The sequence below is a fragment of the Xyrauchen texanus genome, chromosome 46 (genome assembly GCF_025860055.1).
Source record: "Xyrauchen texanus isolate HMW12.3.18 chromosome 46, RBS_HiC_50CHRs, whole genome shotgun sequence".
Taxonomy (NCBI): Eukaryota; Metazoa; Chordata; class Actinopteri; order Cypriniformes; family Catostomidae; genus Xyrauchen; species Xyrauchen texanus.
Genome location: NC_068321.1, coordinates 14,531,007 through 14,549,045, shown reverse-complemented (window position 1 = coordinate 14,549,045; position 18,039 = coordinate 14,531,007). Strand labels below are relative to the sequence as shown.

The window sequence follows — 18,039 nt, the reverse complement described above, 5'->3', positions numbered from 1 at the left end:
GGAAAAACTGCTAAACGTTGCATTATGGGACTTGTAGTTTTAGGCGGCAAAACCGCTGTTGGCTCACTTTTTAACTTTCTGGAAATAAACTACATTCCCGAGCATTGTTCTCAATGAATGCGCCAAGGCGACCGTTACCATGGGATGCAACAAAAATATTTTGGAGCATACAGAAAAACATGTTTTGGGTGAGGTGGCATAATAGTCCATATTGGTAAATATACTAGTAAATATTACATAAGCAGGATTCCCACATATTTTGACCAATTCATTTCCATGACTTCTCTAGTTGTTTGTGATTACTAGATCAGAATCATTTTATTTTCAACTTAATCTGCCATTTCAGGCTTTGAAATAATGATGTAAAGTTCAGCATAACTTGAAAAATGTATATTCACTTTATAGATTTCCATTACTTTTTAAGATTAGTTATATTTCCATGACTTTTCCAGATTTATAAATCACTATTTTTATAATTCCATGATATTTCCAAGTTTTTCATGACCATGAAAAATGTACATACATACATAAATTGACACATTAAGCCCTGTGGTGGTTGGTGTAATAATAATGTCATCTCTGCAACTTCATATGTATAAAACAATTAAAAGTCTACTATAATGTTATACCAGTTAACAATCCTACTGAGAATAACATAAATGAGACAGAGCAAATGCTAAATTATCATTTGAAATCCCTAAAGAAAAAGTAAAAAAAAATTTTTTAACATAATTTATTGTTAATCCAAGTACATTACATTATACATGTGGGTTCAAATAGGCTATTTCAGATTTACTTTTCATCCATAGGATTAAAATATAGAAAGTGCCTGATGAGTTGGTTGAGACTCAACTCATAACAACTATGACAGCGGGTAACAGTTAGACCAACAGGAGAGCTGCCTTGAAATATTGCACACAAGATTATTCAACACAATATTTGAGGTCACAGGTGATGTCATACAGGAACAAAGCTGGGCTATGCATATTATTTACAAAAAATTATTTGAATGGTCCATGTATGTCAGGAATCAACTGTATTTACAAGTCTGTACATTTTCAGGCAAATGCTAAGTTGGTGCATTCCCCTGGTGTCTGTTATTATTTGAGGGGTAACATTGCCGTTAATATAACAAGTCAACCAGAATGATGAAAGCTCATGAACATTCGAGAGTTTGTTTAAAATACAACAACAACAAAAAAAATTTCAGACTTGTTTTTCTTCCTTCAAACAAAAGTTCTTTACAAACCCAACTGGACATCTGATGTTCTTGACAAATCTTAAACCCTATTTCTCTCAGTCATGCAAACTATAATACACACAAGGTCATAAAAGTGCTCCAATCTGTTTACATTAAAACTGAATCTACCACAATGAGTGGGAAAGGCACCTCTCTATCTAACAAGAGTGAGTTTGAAAGAAACAGTTTCAATATAGCAAACTATATTATTCACAGCAATGCAGCAAACATTCGTTTAGCTTCACATAAAAATAAAAGAGCAGATGTTTGTGAAGATTTGAATCTCAAAGTGTCATATTGTGAACATTTAGCACCTAAATAAGTAGATAGGTAATGGAAGAGCTAGGTGGTCTGATTGATGCTATTTGTCACGATTCAGCAATTACACACATAACAAAAGTTTATTTTTTTTAAAGGAATATTCCAGGTTCAATACAAGTTAAACTCAATCGACAGCATTTGTGGCAAAATGTTGATTACCACAAAAAATTATTTCGACTCACCCCTCCTTTTCTTTAAAAAAATTTAGTTATGAATGAATGGGCCAATTATTGGAGGGTTTAAAGGCAGAAATGTGAAGCTTATAATTTTATAAATGCACTTATTATTTCTTCTATTAAAACTAGTGCATTATTTGAACTGTTCATTTGTTTAAATTGTCATTTTTACTGTCGTTTTAGGGGTTGTTGACATTACATCGTCATGGCAACGAAGTTGTAAAATTGGCTCACTTTGCACAGAAAAGGTTAGTACGTGATTTTAGCACACTTAATTCATGTTAACATGCATTTTGTTTATGTCTTGTGGTTTTACTTTCGAAATAGTGAGTATTTTAACATTTACGGATTGCCCCATTCACTTCCATTGTAAGTGCCTCACTGAACCCAGATATTTGCTTTTTTAAAGAAAACGGGAGACTAAATTATCATTATTATTTTTTGGAAAATTAATATTATGCCACAAATGCTGTTAATTGACTTTAACTGGTATTGAACACGGAATATTCATTTAATAACAGGCTGTATAACTAGTGTAATAACTAGTGATTTAAGTGAATTTAGTTCATTTCTGTGCATATAATAGTTTATACGGGCAAGAAAGTGCAATTTAAACATATATACTAACTAATTTAAGGGGGTCACAACTCCCTCTTTTAGGTTTTAGATTATTGAATATGGGATGTAATTAACAAGTTAATGACTAATCTTTAAATTTAAGCATCCAACAGTAATATTTTGCATCTTTTGGGATGAAAACAAACTCAAAAAAGCCTGAATTTAGAGTTTGTTTTGAGGCAATTAAGAGGTCGTATGCGATCTAAAATAGTGTCAATTATAAATGTCAATCAAACAAACAAACAAACAAACAGAAAACTCCAAATGCTTCCTCGTCATAAATAACAGATCACTCACAGATAAAATCAAACCCCACGCATCACAGCAGCAAATTAAAAGAATATTCTGGGTTAAATAAAAGTTAAGCTCAATTGACAGCATTTGTGACATAATGTTGATTACCACAACAGGATATTTCAACTCGTCTTTCTTTTTCTTTAAAAGAAGCAAAAATCAAGGTTACTTCAACTGTTACTAAATCAATTGGCTGTAACTTTACACAGAAAAGGTTAGCAAGCGATTTTATCAGACTAAAATCATTTTAACATAACTTAACAAAAATTGTTTATATCTTGCATCTAAACATTTGAAACAGTATTTTAAGGTTTATTGGCCCCATTCACTTTCATTGTAAGTGCCTTTCTGGAAGACAAATTTTTCTTTTTTTTAAGAAAAGGAGGGACAAGGTGAAATCATTTTTTTGTGGTATTCAATATTATGCACCAAATGCTGTCAATTGAGCTTAACTTGTACTGAACCTGAAATATTCCTTTAAAAACAAAAATAAAAAGCAGCATGATCTTCAGAGCTGTTGTCCACTCAAGATGAGGTGCAGTCAGTGTAAGTAGTCACCATATTCCCTCTCCGCTGGGTCACTGTTCTGCAGTGCTGTTTGGCTGTGCCCTGAAATCTGCTCTCAGTCCTTTTAATGTGTCTGTCAAATGTAAACATCTTCTCCATGTCTTCAAACACGTCTTCGAAGACTCCGGTGCCAAAAGTACCCTGAAAGTGTCTCTTGTGGCGGTTGTGTGATTGCTGGTGAGCCCTGAAGTGCTCGTCGAAATGCCGTTTTGGACGAGAGTGCCTGTTTTGGCTGTCAAAGTCAAAGTCTCTGAACATGTCGTCGAAGTTGAAATCAAAGGAATTATAATGCTTTCCACCTCCTCCTCCATTCATGCCTTCATTAGTATATGGATTGTGTTGTAATTGGTCATATTCTCGTCTTCTCTTCTCGTCTGATAGAGTTTCATACGCTGAGGAACCAAGAGTTTTAAAAGTTTAAATATGACCGATTGAATAATACAAGAATTTTCTTGAGTTTCTCTGCTTCTTTGCTCATGAACACACAATTTAATTGTAAATCGCTAAATTAAGTGGATGACCAGGCAGTTTATACATGTTAAATAACAATGGCAACTGCAGAAGCCATTGAATAGAAGCCATTGAATACTGTCTCTGTAATAAGTGCACTGAAATTGACTTTGAATAAAAGCATCTGCCAAATGTATAAATGTAAATGTAAATGAATAACACATACCTTCTGCAATCTTTTGAAATTTTGTTTCTGCATCAGGGCTCTTGTTCTTGTCTGGGTGATATTTCATGGCAAGCTTGTGAAAAGCTTTTTTAATCTGACGCTCAGAAGCATCTTTTGGGACCCCGAGAATGTCGTAGTAGTCCTTTCTGGCCAATATGAGTTCTGTTATCATTAAGATGCACACTGCGAACATCAGTGTTGACTGCGCCGTGGCCATTCTTCCAGCTGTTTGATAAGAGAGAGCAAATGCTTTTGCCAGTTTTTCCCCAGTCTTAAGAATAAATTATTCTTTATCAACTAGAACATAAACACAACAGATATACACCCTTGATATACACCACCCCTGGAATTGCGAGTTCGAATTCAGGGCGTGCTGAGTGAATCCAGCCAGGTTTCCTAAGCAACCAAATTGGCCCAGTTGCTAGGGAGGGTAGAGTCACGTGGGTTAACCTCCTTGTGGTCGCTATAATGTGGTTCACTCTCCGTGGTACGCGTAGTGAGTTGTGTGTGGATGCCGCAGAGAGTAGTGTGAAGCCTCCACACGCGCTATGTCTCTGCGGTAACGTGCTCAACAAGCCACGTGATAAGATGCGCGGATTAACGTTCTCAGACGCGGAGGCAACTGAGATTCGTCCTCTGCCACTTGGATTGAGGCGAGTCTCTACACCACCACGAGGATTTAGAGGGCATTGGGAATTCAAAATTTGAGGGAAAAAAAAAATATATATATATATTTTAAATAAATAAAGTCATACTACATTAATAGGAATAATTACAAATATTTTTAAAAAGTTCATTTAATTGAAAAATTAATTTAATTATAACTTATTTTGTTTTTTAAATGACAGCTTAGTGGCATCCTCAATAGTCTGTTGTCATGTGCTTATTAAAAATAATATTATTAATATTCCACAAACTCACCACGCCCCCTTGGTTGGCACTATGGTTTTACTGTTTTAACTGAAGTGTTTTTGCTTTTGTGAAAAAAAGCAAAAAAATGTAAAACTATTTTTACTGTTCTTTCATAATATTATGTTATAGAACCTACGGATTATTTTATTGCTTAACATTACTGTACGTGCCAGACAGCGCAGGACAGATGTTTTGTAAATTTTATGCAACATTTTGTACTTGACAAAATTGTCTGTAATGTCTCTACCATTAAGAATGCCTTTCTAACTGAAAAAAATTTCAGTTAGCCAGAATGTGCTATCATATCTGATTTTCTTCTAATCCTATTCCAATTTTATCAACATAATGATTTAGATATACGGGTCTTTAAATATAATCACACTGCAAAAGAATATGACATATAAATACAACCAATTAGCAATAAGACATAAAATTACACATAATTTTTGGAGTACGTACTTTCTCTTGCTGACAGCACCGTTGAAAGTGATGAGGAGTACCGATACTGTTGTTTTCAATCTCTGGGCCGTACAACACGACTCGCAATCCTATTGGTCCAGCTCTGTACCACGTGGTCTTCACACGTTCACATACAACCGAAAACTCACGGCTGCGTTTTATTTACGCAACATTTCGGATGATAAATGAAACAAAGATCTCCTATTACTTTTAATCGAATTGCATACACAGTCCGCGTATCTTTTAATACAGCAATTATTTAGACAAGGGAAAACAAACACACCAAAACAAACACACCATATATGACAGTTGTAGTACTGTCTCTATAAATAGCGATCAACTGAGAAATATTACATAACTGTTACCCTATTAACCAAACAAAATTTGGTAGGAATTTATTAAAATAAATGAGAAAATTGGAACGCCCAATGGCCAACGGATGTGGAAAAGGAAGTCCCGCTCTTTAGGTAAACGAGCCAATCACCCTTTAGATACATACATCGCCTGTCAATCAACTCGAGAAATCGTGCGCATTAGCGATACAAGTTTGGAAAATTTTGCTTTTAAATTGTGAAAATAAAGAAGCACAATTAATGACACAATTGTTGTCAGATTTGACTGCTGATGTGTTGGTATTTGATCGTAATCTTGACCAATTCAGCGATTTCGGTCTTTTCAAATTCAAGTAGACAGGAGCTGCACTTGTATACCGCTTGTTAACAGAAAAATAGATGGCCTAAAGATGGCCGCCGAATGGACTGACTTGCTAAGAAGATTTTGGCTAACTCTTTTCTTGCAAAAATTAATGATTGAATTAAAATGTATTCATTAAAAATTATTCAATTGGACATCTCCCATCAGTGTACATTCTGTAATTCTAATCGAGACACTGTACTACTCTTTTTTCACTGTGATTATGTATAAGTTCTGTATCGCTGTTTGCACAGTTGTTGCAAACTTTTGAGGTTATATGACTGTATTGTTTTTAAAATGGGATACTGGATTGGATTTGATGAACGATAAATTAAAAGTTAACCCTTTGTGGACAATTTCGTATACACAAATATATATTTTTTAATAAATCATTCCCTTGTTTATTTTATGTTTTGTTATGCTAGCTGTGTACTGTTTCTAAATTCGAAACAAATGCATTAAAACAGATAAAAAGGCATGCACCGTGTTGTATAGCCAATAATATCATATTATTATTTGAAAATAACAGGATTATGACAGCAGCTGTAAATATTACACCATGATGTCATCACGTTTCCCACAGTGCCTCAGCAGTACACGCGACGCATGCGCAGTGCGCATTTCTCGAGCGTCTCTCAAAGATGGCGGGTGTCCCCGATCCGCTGGAAGATATGCTCTACTCTGAAGTGGACGAGAAAGCCGTCAGCGACCTTGTAGGCTCGTTAGAATCACAGCTCGGTGGACAAAACAAGGCGGTGGGTCCGCAAGGCGAGGCCAGGAGACCGGCATCGTCCTCAAACTCCGTAAATCCACACTTGGGAAAATTGCAGCCCGCCCAAGTAGGAACAACACAAGAGCAGCGGCGGCAGTCAGAGCGAAAACAGGAGGGAAACTCGCAAGAAAACGGTCCGGACAGGATACAGGCGTCCATTTCTGTCCCTTCCGCCTCAAATGCATCTAGTAATACTGCATCTTTGGTTACTTCTGCGAATCGGGTGCAATATCATGCATTAGGAGCAACAGCATCAAATCCATCAACTTTGTCAAGTGACGCAGCACCAACAGACTCGCATCCCAATACAAATCACATTGCGTCTGCAATCCGGACTGTTCCCGCCAGAATACAGACTGTAAACGGAGGTAGTGGCGCACTGAAATCTTCTGTAATCGCCTCTGCTCCTGCCTCCGTGGTGGGATTGCAAGTTGAAGCAGCCAGACCGGGCAGTGTAAATGGTATTGACATTGGTTCAGGTATAGGTAATGGTAAAAGCAACATGTCTGCTCCTACGAGTACAAATACTGCTTTTGTGTCTGCTCAGCCCAATAGTACACTGCCACAACTTAATAGTCCAGCAAATCCCACCATTGCACTGCACAGGCCTCCTAATACAAGTGTTGTACATAATGGAAGTGACCCCAAAGTCTCAGGATTGCCCATGCATGGTGCTGGAGTGGGCCTCGTGTCCACTTCAACGGTGGCGTTTACAAAAACAGTTGCCAGTGAGCCCAAATCTGACCCTCAAAGCCAGATCAAAGCAATGGTCCCCAACCAGCTCCCTGGTGGTCCTGTAGGTTTGCACCCCAGCACATCCACTCAGATGATTGTGTCTAGTGCTATGCAGTCCAGTCCAGTGATGACCTCACTTCCTGTGGCAAGCACTCCCTCTGCCCTAGTAAAGCCAGCAACAACAACTCTCATAGGACAGCCTACTACCATGTTGAGACACGGCACACCAACACCAGGGATGGCAACGGCGACACCCCTACAGCGGCCAGGGGCTCCTGCGACTCAGCTGATTGTCAGGCCACCACAACAGACAACTATTCAGCTACCTCCGGGATTCACCATACCACAAGGTAAGAGCTGTGGAATAGTCCAATTAAGGGACCATCTAAATAAAGAACCCTTTTTAAAGGTATAGTTCCCCCCAAAATGAGAATTTACACACCCACATGTTTGTTCCAAACCCACATGAGGAGATGTTTGGCAGAATGTTAGTCTGAGTTACCATTCATTTTCATTGCACATTTTTTGCATACAATGAAAGTGAATGGTGACTGAGGCTAACTGTCTGACATCTATCTCCTTTTGAGTTCCATGGAAGAAAACAATTAATATGGAGCAATATAAAGGTGAGCAAATCGTTTTGGGTTTACTATCCCTTAAAACTGCCGTTTATGTGTCTCTTTTAATACCTTTAAGCATTTTAGGAAACATTGCTGCCAAGCAATCAAAGTTTTTATTGCTTAAAGGAATAGTTCACCCAGAAATGAAAATTATCTCATCATGTACTCAACCTTATGACATCCTAGATGCGCATGACTTTCTTTCGTTTGCAGAACACAAATTACGATTTTTAGAAGAATTTCTCAGCTCTTTTTGTCCATACAACGCAGGTGAATTGGTGCCAGAATTTTAAAGCTCAAAATCACACAAGTCAACATAAAAGTGATCCAAATGACTCCAGTGGTTAAATCAATGTCTTCAGAAGTGATATAAGTGTGGTTGAGAAACAGATCAATATTTAAGTCCATATGTACTATAAATTCTCCTCCCTGCTCAGTCAATCTCCACTTACACATTCTTCTTCTGTTTTTGGTGATTCACATTCTTTATGCTTAGGCTCCTACTGGGCAGGGAGGAACATTTCTAGCAAAAATTGACTTAAATATTGATCTGTTTCTCACCCACACCTATCATATAACTTCTTAAGTCATGGATTAAACCACTGGAGTTTTATGGATTACTTTTATGCATTATGTGCTTTTTTGGAGCACCAAATTCACTTGCATTGTATGGAATTTCAGAGCTCAGATATTCGTCTGTAAATTTAAATTTGTGTTCTGCTGAAGAAAGAAATTCATACACATCTGGGATAGTGTGAGTAAATTATGAGAGAATTTTTATATTGGGGTGAATTATTCCTTTAATGCATCCTTGAGCATTGTTGCTACAGCAGGCTACTAAAACATACTGCACTAGCAAAAGAGTCCTGTATTTAGATTTTACTTCCTATTTGGACATTTGATGATGGCATAATCAATTTGTGGCTCTGCTCTAGGCATGGTGCTGGTACGTACAGAGGCTGGTCAGCTGGCATTGGTTCCCCAGCAGGTGCTGGCCCAGGCTAAAGCTCAAAATCAGAATAAAGGAACCCTTTCCCCAAGACCTGCTACACCTACTGCTGGAACTGCTTTCAGAGTCACCACACCTGTTGCCCAGGTATGAGCAAGAAAAGTGTTCTTAAAGCATTTTCAACTTGTGTTGGATAATGTCACAGTTTTAGCAGTGAATTGATTTTCTGGCCAATTTTTTAAATTTATTTCCTTTCTTAGCAGTCCTCCCTAACTACTTAAGGCATATGGCCAATCCCTCCTAAAACAGAATGGATACAGGCAGACATGTTCACAACTCTCTGACACAGAGTCCAAGTCAATTCTAAAGTCTTTCAAGGCCAAGTCTCAAATCCTTTTTGGTAGCAGGTTAATGTCATAAACTGTTGCAGGTTTAATATAGGAAAAAAGAGTGACAGATAGAGAATGGGAGTCTTTCTTTTTGCGAAGCAGTGTTATATATTCACCAAAAAATATTTTTCATTGTAGATGTGTTTTTCACAAGTCTCCAATTTGGAATGCAAGTCAAGTCTCAAGTAAATTTTTATAGGACTTAAATATGACTTGAGTCCAAGTCTCAGACTTGAGTGTCCATCTCTGGATACAGGCCACCAGCCCTTTAGTACAAATAGTTACTTTCCCTCCATGATTGAAAAATGATCCAAAAAGGTTTCTAAAGTGCTAAATAACTGTTCAAACCTTCATTATGCACCACCTGCCTGGATCACATCAGTCAGTATATTTATATGCACAGTTATTTATTTATTTTTTATGAAATGCCCTTTTTTTTTTTTTTTTATACCCTTTTTTTACCCTCCCAATTTGGAATCCCATTTCCCACTACTTGGTAGGTCCTTGTAGTGGCTCGGTTACTCGCCTCAATCTGGGTGGCGGAGGACAAGTCTCAGTTGCCCTCGCTTTTGAGACCATCAATCCGCACGTCGTTTCACGTGGCTCACTGTGCATGACACCGTGGAGACTTGCAGCATGTGGAGGCTCATGCTACTCTCTGTGATCCATGCACAAATTACCACATGCCCCATTGAGAGTGAGAAACCCTAATCGTGACCACAAGGAGGTTACCCCATGTGAGTTTACCCTCCCTAGCAACGGGCCAATTTGGTTGCATAGGAGTCACAATAGTTCTGATCACATTTAATGTTAACAGCAGCTGATTTATAATATATTGACAATAAAAAGGACATGCTAACTATGAAGTTAAATTAGTGCCTAAAATATTTGCATGTCTGTGAAAAGCTAGATTTGTAAAAGCGTAAATCAAGTTACAAGCGTGGAAAAAAAAAAGTTTGCATGCGCAGGGTGAGATTTGTGAAAGTGTAAATCAAATTGTAAGCGCAAAGATTTTGTAAAGATATTGAACGTTTTGTAAAGTAGTAAATCAAGTTGCAAGCGTAAGAAATTTTTAATGCAGTATTTTAATGCTTTGCTTAAGTGTAAGTCACGTGTTGTGAATCTGTAACTTCATATTAACACAAAGTACATTCGATCTGTATTGTTTTGACTTTATTCTATTGTAATCACTTAGAAAAATGATTTATAATACATATTTGATATAACATTGTATTCTAATATTTTTATGTAATGTAGCATTAAGAATTTGTTTAACTGAATTCAATTATTATTTTCATTTTTCGGCCCAATGTGGCCAAAAATGTTCATTTTGGTGCATCACTATGTGTTATCAAATATTTAAAGGAAGGACATCAAAACACACGATGCATCACCTCTAGCATTCGGGGCACGTGCAAAATGCAGGGTCAAACTGTGGTCTGATTAACGTGTACCGGTATACATGCTGGACAAACCCAAGCTAGAATCGCGTTATCTGCGTCTTTTAGGCTATGTTCAGACTGCCACTAAAAATCTGATTTTTTTGCAAATCCAGATGACTTTTTATAGTCTGGAAAGCAGAAAACCACATAAAATCTGATTTTTCTGAATCTGATTCAAACCACATCGGGAAGTTGTTTTAAATGCGATTTAAATCAGATTTTTTTCAGATGCGTCTCAGTCCAGATGCTCTGGCTGCTCAATTCAGATTTCAAATTGGCTTTTTCGTTACTCTTGACATTACACGCAAGGATGACGTCAAAAAGTGGTAACTGCAGCACAGAACATCACAATATGTTCTGATGTTTTCTTGTGCGTCGGAGGAGTTCTGCACCACGACTGGACAGGGCGCTTATTTGGAGAGCGAGATGATGCAACTCCATTTTCCCCACATCTGTTTTGAAAGCATCGCCACGTGGGTACGCCTATGTCATTACCAAAGCAACCCATGCAGATAGGTTGGTTATGTCTGTACACGCAAATCTTGACTTGGACAGTCGGTCTGAAAAGATCTGATTTGAAGAAAAATCTGATTTGCCTGCAGTCTGAACATAGCCTTAGTCTGATTTCGCAAAACTCGAATTATTGTTTTAGTCCGACTGAAATTGAACTTTTAAAGTGCATGTAAATATACTAAGTGTGTTTTTGCAGTCAGAGTTGTTGAATAGAAATGTTGGTTTACCTATGGGCCCTCCCATTGGTTCTAACTACATGCCAAAGCACTACTATATTTTGTATCATTTTTAATGAAAAAACATTAATCCATTGCTCCTGAGTGCAACTAAAATGGTTGCAAATGCTACCAAAAATATTTGATTGCAACAATCAATTGTTTCTGATGAGCTCGCTACACCGCACGCAACATCAAACCCAACAAATTACTCTTTTGAACCAGATCTTTTTCATAAATCACCCGAAAAGAACTGAGTGGTTTGACCTCAGGTTAGCAGTTTTAATCAGATTCACTTTCTCAGCGAATTAGCCGTCAGTGAGCTCACAACTGGTAGTGCTGACATTTCAAAATAAAAGTCCCATGTGTATTTCAGGCTTCTTTAACCTGTTGATGCGCAATTCCCCCGCATGCGGTGGTGACGTCGCTCTGCTTACATTTAACATATAATTTACCGTGTGTAAATGTATTTAATGTTAACAAATTATACATCTTTTCAAAGGTCTAAGGGTTCAACATTTTTATCTGATCTCTGTTTCACGATAGCAATGCTCCAGAAACAGCAATTTAGTTATTTGTGCTAGGAGTACAAATGAAAAAAATGAATGACTTGCGGTCACCAGATGAATCCAGTTCGCCACACTTGGGTCAATTGTCCATGGCAAGCGTTCATTGAAATACATCCAATAGCACTTTTTGTCCATAAAAGTGATAAATCTGAGAAATATTTATATATTCTCCATTGTTTACTTGAGATCTCGCCTGAAAGAATTACCCTTCGCCATCGTTCTTCAACAAACTATGCAATCTGAGTCACATTCATGTTATAAAACTGTATATTATCTTATATATTAGAGTCTTTTAAACAAAATGAGCCTGTCTCCAAAGTCTACTTTAAAAAATACGGCGTAGTTGTATTCAGAATAGCCAAGCTGTACAGTCTGATTTTGTGTCTTCTTGAAAGGCGGAGCCTTAATTTTACTCTGTATGCTTCCAGTGATTTTACAGAGAAAAAAGCTTGCAGGAACCTCGTTTTTTGTTAGATCATCTTCAAATTTGAAACAAAACTTCTGGCTTTGAGAATGTTGTATTTCTTTTTTTTTTTTTAGATTATAAAAACGTGTTCAGCACAAAATATTTCCATTATTATTAACTTCATCTTCTCTAACTTTAAAAAATAACAACATATATTAATTAATAAAGCCCAAAGTGTCTTTCAAAAGATACTACAACTGTCCATACTCCAAAGGGTCCACTAAATACAACCATTTAAGTTCATGTATGTCATTTTCATGGTTTTTGCTCAAAAAGGGGGTGCGTATCAACAGGTTAAAACTAAACGCCCTGTATTGTGTACCACTTTTTTCCTCCTGGTAATTATTGTTTGGTATTGGAGTAGCAGCACAATAAACTGCATCTGGGATTTCCTTCAATTTGCATTCTTGTATTCTCTGTGTCTGGGCCATCTGGTAACTTAATGCAATATTTTAAGAAAGAAAGACTTAATGCAATATTTTAAAGCAACTAAAATGATTTATATATAGAGAGATAATTAGAGGTAATTTTTTTAGTCTGGAGCCCTGCCATCACAACAAAACTAATATGTGAATATGTATCTGTAACTACACATTGTCATAGAAACATCCAGTTAGTGAGTCATATATTAGTTTAGCAACCGCTCTGACAGATTCCGAGAGTAATTCATTAGACTGATTAAAACCGATAGCTTGAGATTTTAAGTCTTTTTTTACAGATTAATTTGAAGAATCGACAGAAGGTTTGATTGTGAAAGACTACAGTGATATAAAAAGTTGTTAATGTAAATATCTGTACTGTATTTATGTTCAGACTTATTTAGTTTGTATTATTTTCCGGTACCAATTCAATTGAGATTTAATTTAACACTATACAGGCCCAATTCCCACTACTTAGTAGGTCCTCGTGGTGGCGCAGTTACTCACCTCAATCCTGGAGGTGGAGGACAAGTCTTGTCTCCGTTTCTGAGACCGTCAATCCACACGTCTTATCACGTGGTTCGTTGTGCATGACACCGCATAGACTGCTTGTGGAGGCTCATGCTTCTTTCTGCGATCCATGCACAATTTACCACCCACCCCATTGAGAGCGAGAACCACTAATCACGACCACGAGGAGGTTACTTAATGTGACTCTACCCTCCCTAGCAACCGGGCCAATTTGGTTGCTTAGGAGACCTGGCTGGAGTCACTTAGCACACCCTGGATTCGAACTCACAACTCCAGGGTTGGTAGTCAATTGTCAATACTCTCTGAGTGAAAAATTAGGCTGTTAAAATAGTGCCATTTAATAATTTTTATTTATCATTTGACTTCACACCAAATACTGATTTTGTTTGTTTGCTGCACTTTGTATGATCACCCTATGCCTTTTAAAACAGCATCAATTCTCCTAGGTACACTTGTGCACAAGGTTTCAATTGTCAAAAACTGTATATATTTATTTTGCTGTGACTCTGTAGATTCAGTAGTACCAGGAAACACTAGGTCACATTATATCAGTGTTCTTAACGTAGTGTGCTTTATTTTTCTAGCAGCAAAAGTCAGCAGTGGTAACGATTACCTCAGCTCAGAAGCCCACCACCACCGTCATTACAGCAGGGGCCAGAGTTCAGCCTGCACCACCCCAGACAGTCCTCAAACCATCTCTGGCTCCCCAGAGTCCCAGCACGACCTCTGCAGCAGCCCCTGCCAATAGAGCCCCTATCCTCTCTCAGGTAGCGCTTATAGTGACATTAAAATGTTTCCTTTTATAATGTGACAGGGACTATGGATTATGGATTTTAATCAATTCTAATACATTATTTTAGGAAATGCAAGAAAATGTAAAGAAGTGCAAGAACTTCCTAGCAACACTCATCAAACTGGCATCCCATAATTCCCCCTCGCCTGAAACGTCTCGGAATGTGAAAGCACTAGTGCAGGATCTGTTGGTAAGCCTCAGTGATTAAGTGTTTAAATGTAGACTTATTGCATAATAATTGTTATAATTGTTTTATTTTTGCCTACCTTTTGTATTAGTTCATTTTCCACACATGATTTGATGAAGCAGTTTATTGTTACGTTTTAAATGACTTTTTTTTTTCTAGTGCTATTTTTGTGCTTGACTGTAGATGTCAGTAATGGATTTCCTTAAACTTGAACTGGTTTTTTAAATGTAGTGTGCCGAATGTGGCCCCTATAAAGGAAACCTTACTAACTATTTGTAAAATGTTATGTTTTAAAAGTGTGTTTGCTATTTTGCTTTTAAACAAATGCTACTTGGCTTGCTATATTATAATGTTATTATAACACAAAGACAGTCATACATTAAAGGAAATGTTCACTTAAAAACAATTCTCTCATCAGTTACTCACCCTCATGCCATCCCAGACGTGAATTAATTTCTTTCTTCTGCTGAACACAAACAATGATTTTTAGAAGCATATTTCAGCTCTGAAGATCCATACAATGCAAGTGAATGTTGACCAGAACTTTGAAGCTCTAAAAAGCAAATAAAGGTTATCCATAAGACTCTAGTGGTTAAATCAATGTCATTTGAAGTCTTTAGGCTCGATCATGATTTCAAGCTCGATTTCACTTTCTAATGCTTGACACATGCGCAGAGCGCTAGATGGCGCTATAGGATGTTCAGTCAAGCCTGAAATCATGATTGCAAGGGAAACTGCTCATGTCAAGGTTTATTGTGAGAAAAGAGTTATGTTTTGGTCTGTTCTCACCCAAAATCGATTGGATCGCTTCATAAAACATGGGTTAAACCACTGGAGTTTTATGGCTTAATTTTATGCTGCCTTTATGTGCTTTTTGGAACTTCAAAGTTCTGGTACACATTCACTTGCATTGTGAGGACACAGAGCTGAGATATTCTTCTAAAAATCTTTGTTTGTGTTCAGCTGAAGAAAGACATTCACATCTGGGATGGCATGAGGGTGAGTAAATGATGAGAGAATTTTCGGAGTGAACTATTCCTTTAAGAGTGGTTTCAGTGTCCAACTACTTTTTGGGACCATTTTGCAGTAGTAAGTCTTTTCATTAATCATGCATAGTATTATTGCTTTATGTTAAAATGTCCAATGTGCAATTTGCCTTTTAAAATCTACAAAGGATGCAAAAATTGAGCCTGAGGAGTTTACAAATCGCCTTCAGACGGAATTGAAATCATCTCCTCAACCTTATTTGATACCTTTTCTGAAGGTACGACTTTTGTTATAAAGCAGTTATTCTACTTTGATCTCAATGGGTCTCATTTGCTAATAAACGCATACAAGTTGGCTATTTATATGCATAAAGTTATACATTTTCAAAACGGGTGCATCTGCACACAAATTTGCTCTTACTATTTTAAATGTTGACAAATTGAGAATTGTAAAAAAAAAAATATATATAGACAGTATTTGTATGTGGTGTTTGCACACAAATTTGCTCTTTTTTTTTTTTTTTTAATGTTGATAAAGTTTGAGTATTGTTTTATGTGGCATAAAATTTGTATATAACATCCAAGCTATCTCCATATAAGGGCTTTCTGTAGTTATGTATTAAAAAAATAACATTTTAACAACACATCTTAAATGCTTTAGGAGTCTGATTTTATCATGTGTGTTGTTTCAGCTGGTTCTAATTTGTATCATAAATTTAGAATAATTTTGATAAATCATGGTTTCTGTATGGAAACATTTCACACACAAATACGTTCATACATGCGGTTAGTGAATGAGACACAATGTTCTTGATTACAGAAACTAAAGACTTATCTGAATACAAATGTTGATATTGCTGTTTTACTGAATTTTTTTTTTCTTTGTACAGAAAAGCTTGCCTGCTTTGCGTATCACTCTTCTGAACTCCCAGCAGTCTTTAACTCAATTGTCTCAGACCTCTGCCACCTCCACCCCTATGGCAGTCAACACCATTAAAGCTCCAGCACCAAGCACACTTCCCACCACCATATCTACCATTCGTCCGGCTGGTGCCATGGCTTCAACCACCACTATGGTACTTGTAAATTTCTGTAGTCTATTAAGTAGGGAGTGGTCACGATGGTCAACTACGGCTTATTTCTTTTGATTCTCCCATGATGTCAAGCAAAGGCACTGAGTTTGAAAGTAGCCCTTAAAATACTTCCATAGGCACACCTCCAATTCAGTAATCCTCCTATCAGAAGCTAATTGTCTAAAGGCTTGATATCATTTTCTGTGTTTTTGGCACCATTCTGAGTAACTGTTGTGTGTGAAAATCCCAGGAGATCAGCAGTTATAGAAATATTCAAACCAGCCCGTGTGGCCCCAACAATCATGCCATGCTCCAAATCACTGAGATCACATTTTTTCCCCATTTCTGTTGGTTCATGTCAACATTAACAGAAGCTCCTGAACCGTATCTGCATGATTTTATGCACTGCCACATGATTGTTGGTGCTTCAACAATAATAGTACCAATTTCTTTCCATAAGAGAAAAATCTGTACATGGTTCTAAACTTTTGGCTGCCAGTGTATATATTATTATTTTTTAGATTTATAGGGCAAGTACTTTATGGTTGTTTACTGAAATCTGTTTAAAAAGTTTATTATTTTTAGCTGTTCCGTTTGGTGATGCTTTTGGTACAGAAATTACACAATTCAGCTTCAAGATTGATTAGTTATTTATTCATGCTTATACTCTGATTTTGTTCCTTAGGCTGTTAAGAGGCCTGGAGTTCAGCCTACACCCACACGGATGCCGGTGGTGATCACACAGACTGTTCGTGCTCAAGGTAAGCTATTAGGTGAACCACATAAAATAGATTAGAATCCATTTCAGAACCTATTAAAGATAAGTAATAGAGGCTTAAGTGTTTCTTTTCACATGCAATAGACAAATGGACGCACCTTGTTGTAATTGGGAGTTTGTATTGCAGGTGCTGCTGGGACACCCTTTCAAGTGAGGAGTCCAATGGGTGTGGCTGTGCAAGTCTCAGTCAATCAAAAACAGAAGCTGAACGACCCTGGGGGTGGAACTTTCAGGTAGTATTCCTTGGTGTCCAGTAGGAGGCAGTGTTATTCTAGAATTGTGGGGGGATTTCATTGCATTGGGGCACAACAGATTTGGAGAATGTTATAATGGGTCTGATGGAATGAAGTCTTTGTTCAGGACTATTATTTATCAATATACTGGAGAATAAAATTGAAGGTTTTTAAAAGATCCAGGGGAGCTTGAAATAAGTTAGTTTAAATTAACAATTCTAATTAAAACTGAAATGGGATCAGAATTTAGTTTTCCAGATAGCTGTGAAACATGTATTTGAATATACAGTATAGGTTTAGTGCAGTCCAAATGTCTGAGACCACATTAAAGGAATATTCTGGGTTCAACACAAGAATTAAAATTATAAGCTTCACATTTCTGGCTTTTAAACCCTCCAAAAATTGGCCCCCAT

The 18,039-nt window shown here is 37.1% G+C and overlaps 2 protein-coding genes across 3 annotated transcripts in view; one reads left to right on the top strand and one right to left on the bottom strand.

Moving 5' to 3' along the window:
- Positions 1-749: 749 nt before the first annotated feature.
- dnajb9a (DnaJ heat shock protein family (Hsp40) member B9a) lies at positions 750-6,578 on the bottom strand. 2 transcript variants are annotated; one of them, XM_052120079.1, is made up of 3 exons: positions 6,513-6,578; positions 3,893-4,117; positions 750-3,608 (listed from the first exon to the last, which is right to left on the bottom strand). In XM_052120079.1, the coding sequence occupies exons 1-3, from the start codon at positions 6,523-6,525 to the stop codon at positions 3,175-3,177; spliced, it is 672 nt and encodes a 223-aa protein (XP_051976039.1). In that variant the 5' UTR covers positions 6,526-6,578; the 3' UTR covers positions 750-3,174. The 2 variants fall into 2 exon arrangements, with proteins under 2 accessions (XP_051976039.1, XP_051976040.1); XM_052120080.1 differs by lacking the exon at positions 6,513-6,578 and adding an exon at positions 5,264-5,327.
- The window catches only part of LOC127638521 (transcription initiation factor TFIID subunit 4-like), a 62,093-nt gene continuing 50,569 nt past the window's right edge, over positions 6,516-18,039 (top strand). The window contains 9 exon segments of the mRNA XM_052120078.1: positions 6,516-6,551; positions 6,553-7,813; positions 9,019-9,179; positions 14,161-14,343; positions 14,437-14,559; positions 15,731-15,820; positions 16,433-16,618; positions 17,301-17,376; positions 17,521-17,626. Of these exon segments, the coding sequence (XP_051976038.1) occupies positions 6,516-6,551; positions 6,553-7,813; positions 9,019-9,179; positions 14,161-14,343; positions 14,437-14,559; positions 15,731-15,820; positions 16,433-16,618; positions 17,301-17,376; positions 17,521-17,626 (2,222 nt within the window).

What these genes read in the sequence shown, in the direction of transcription:
- dnajb9a (XM_052120079.1), bottom strand. An exon ending in ATTTCAAAAGATTGCAGAAG is followed by an intron (nt 3,609 to 3,892) that starts GTATGTGTTATT and finishes TTGGTTCCTCAG; the next exon opens with CGTATGAAACTCTATCAGAC.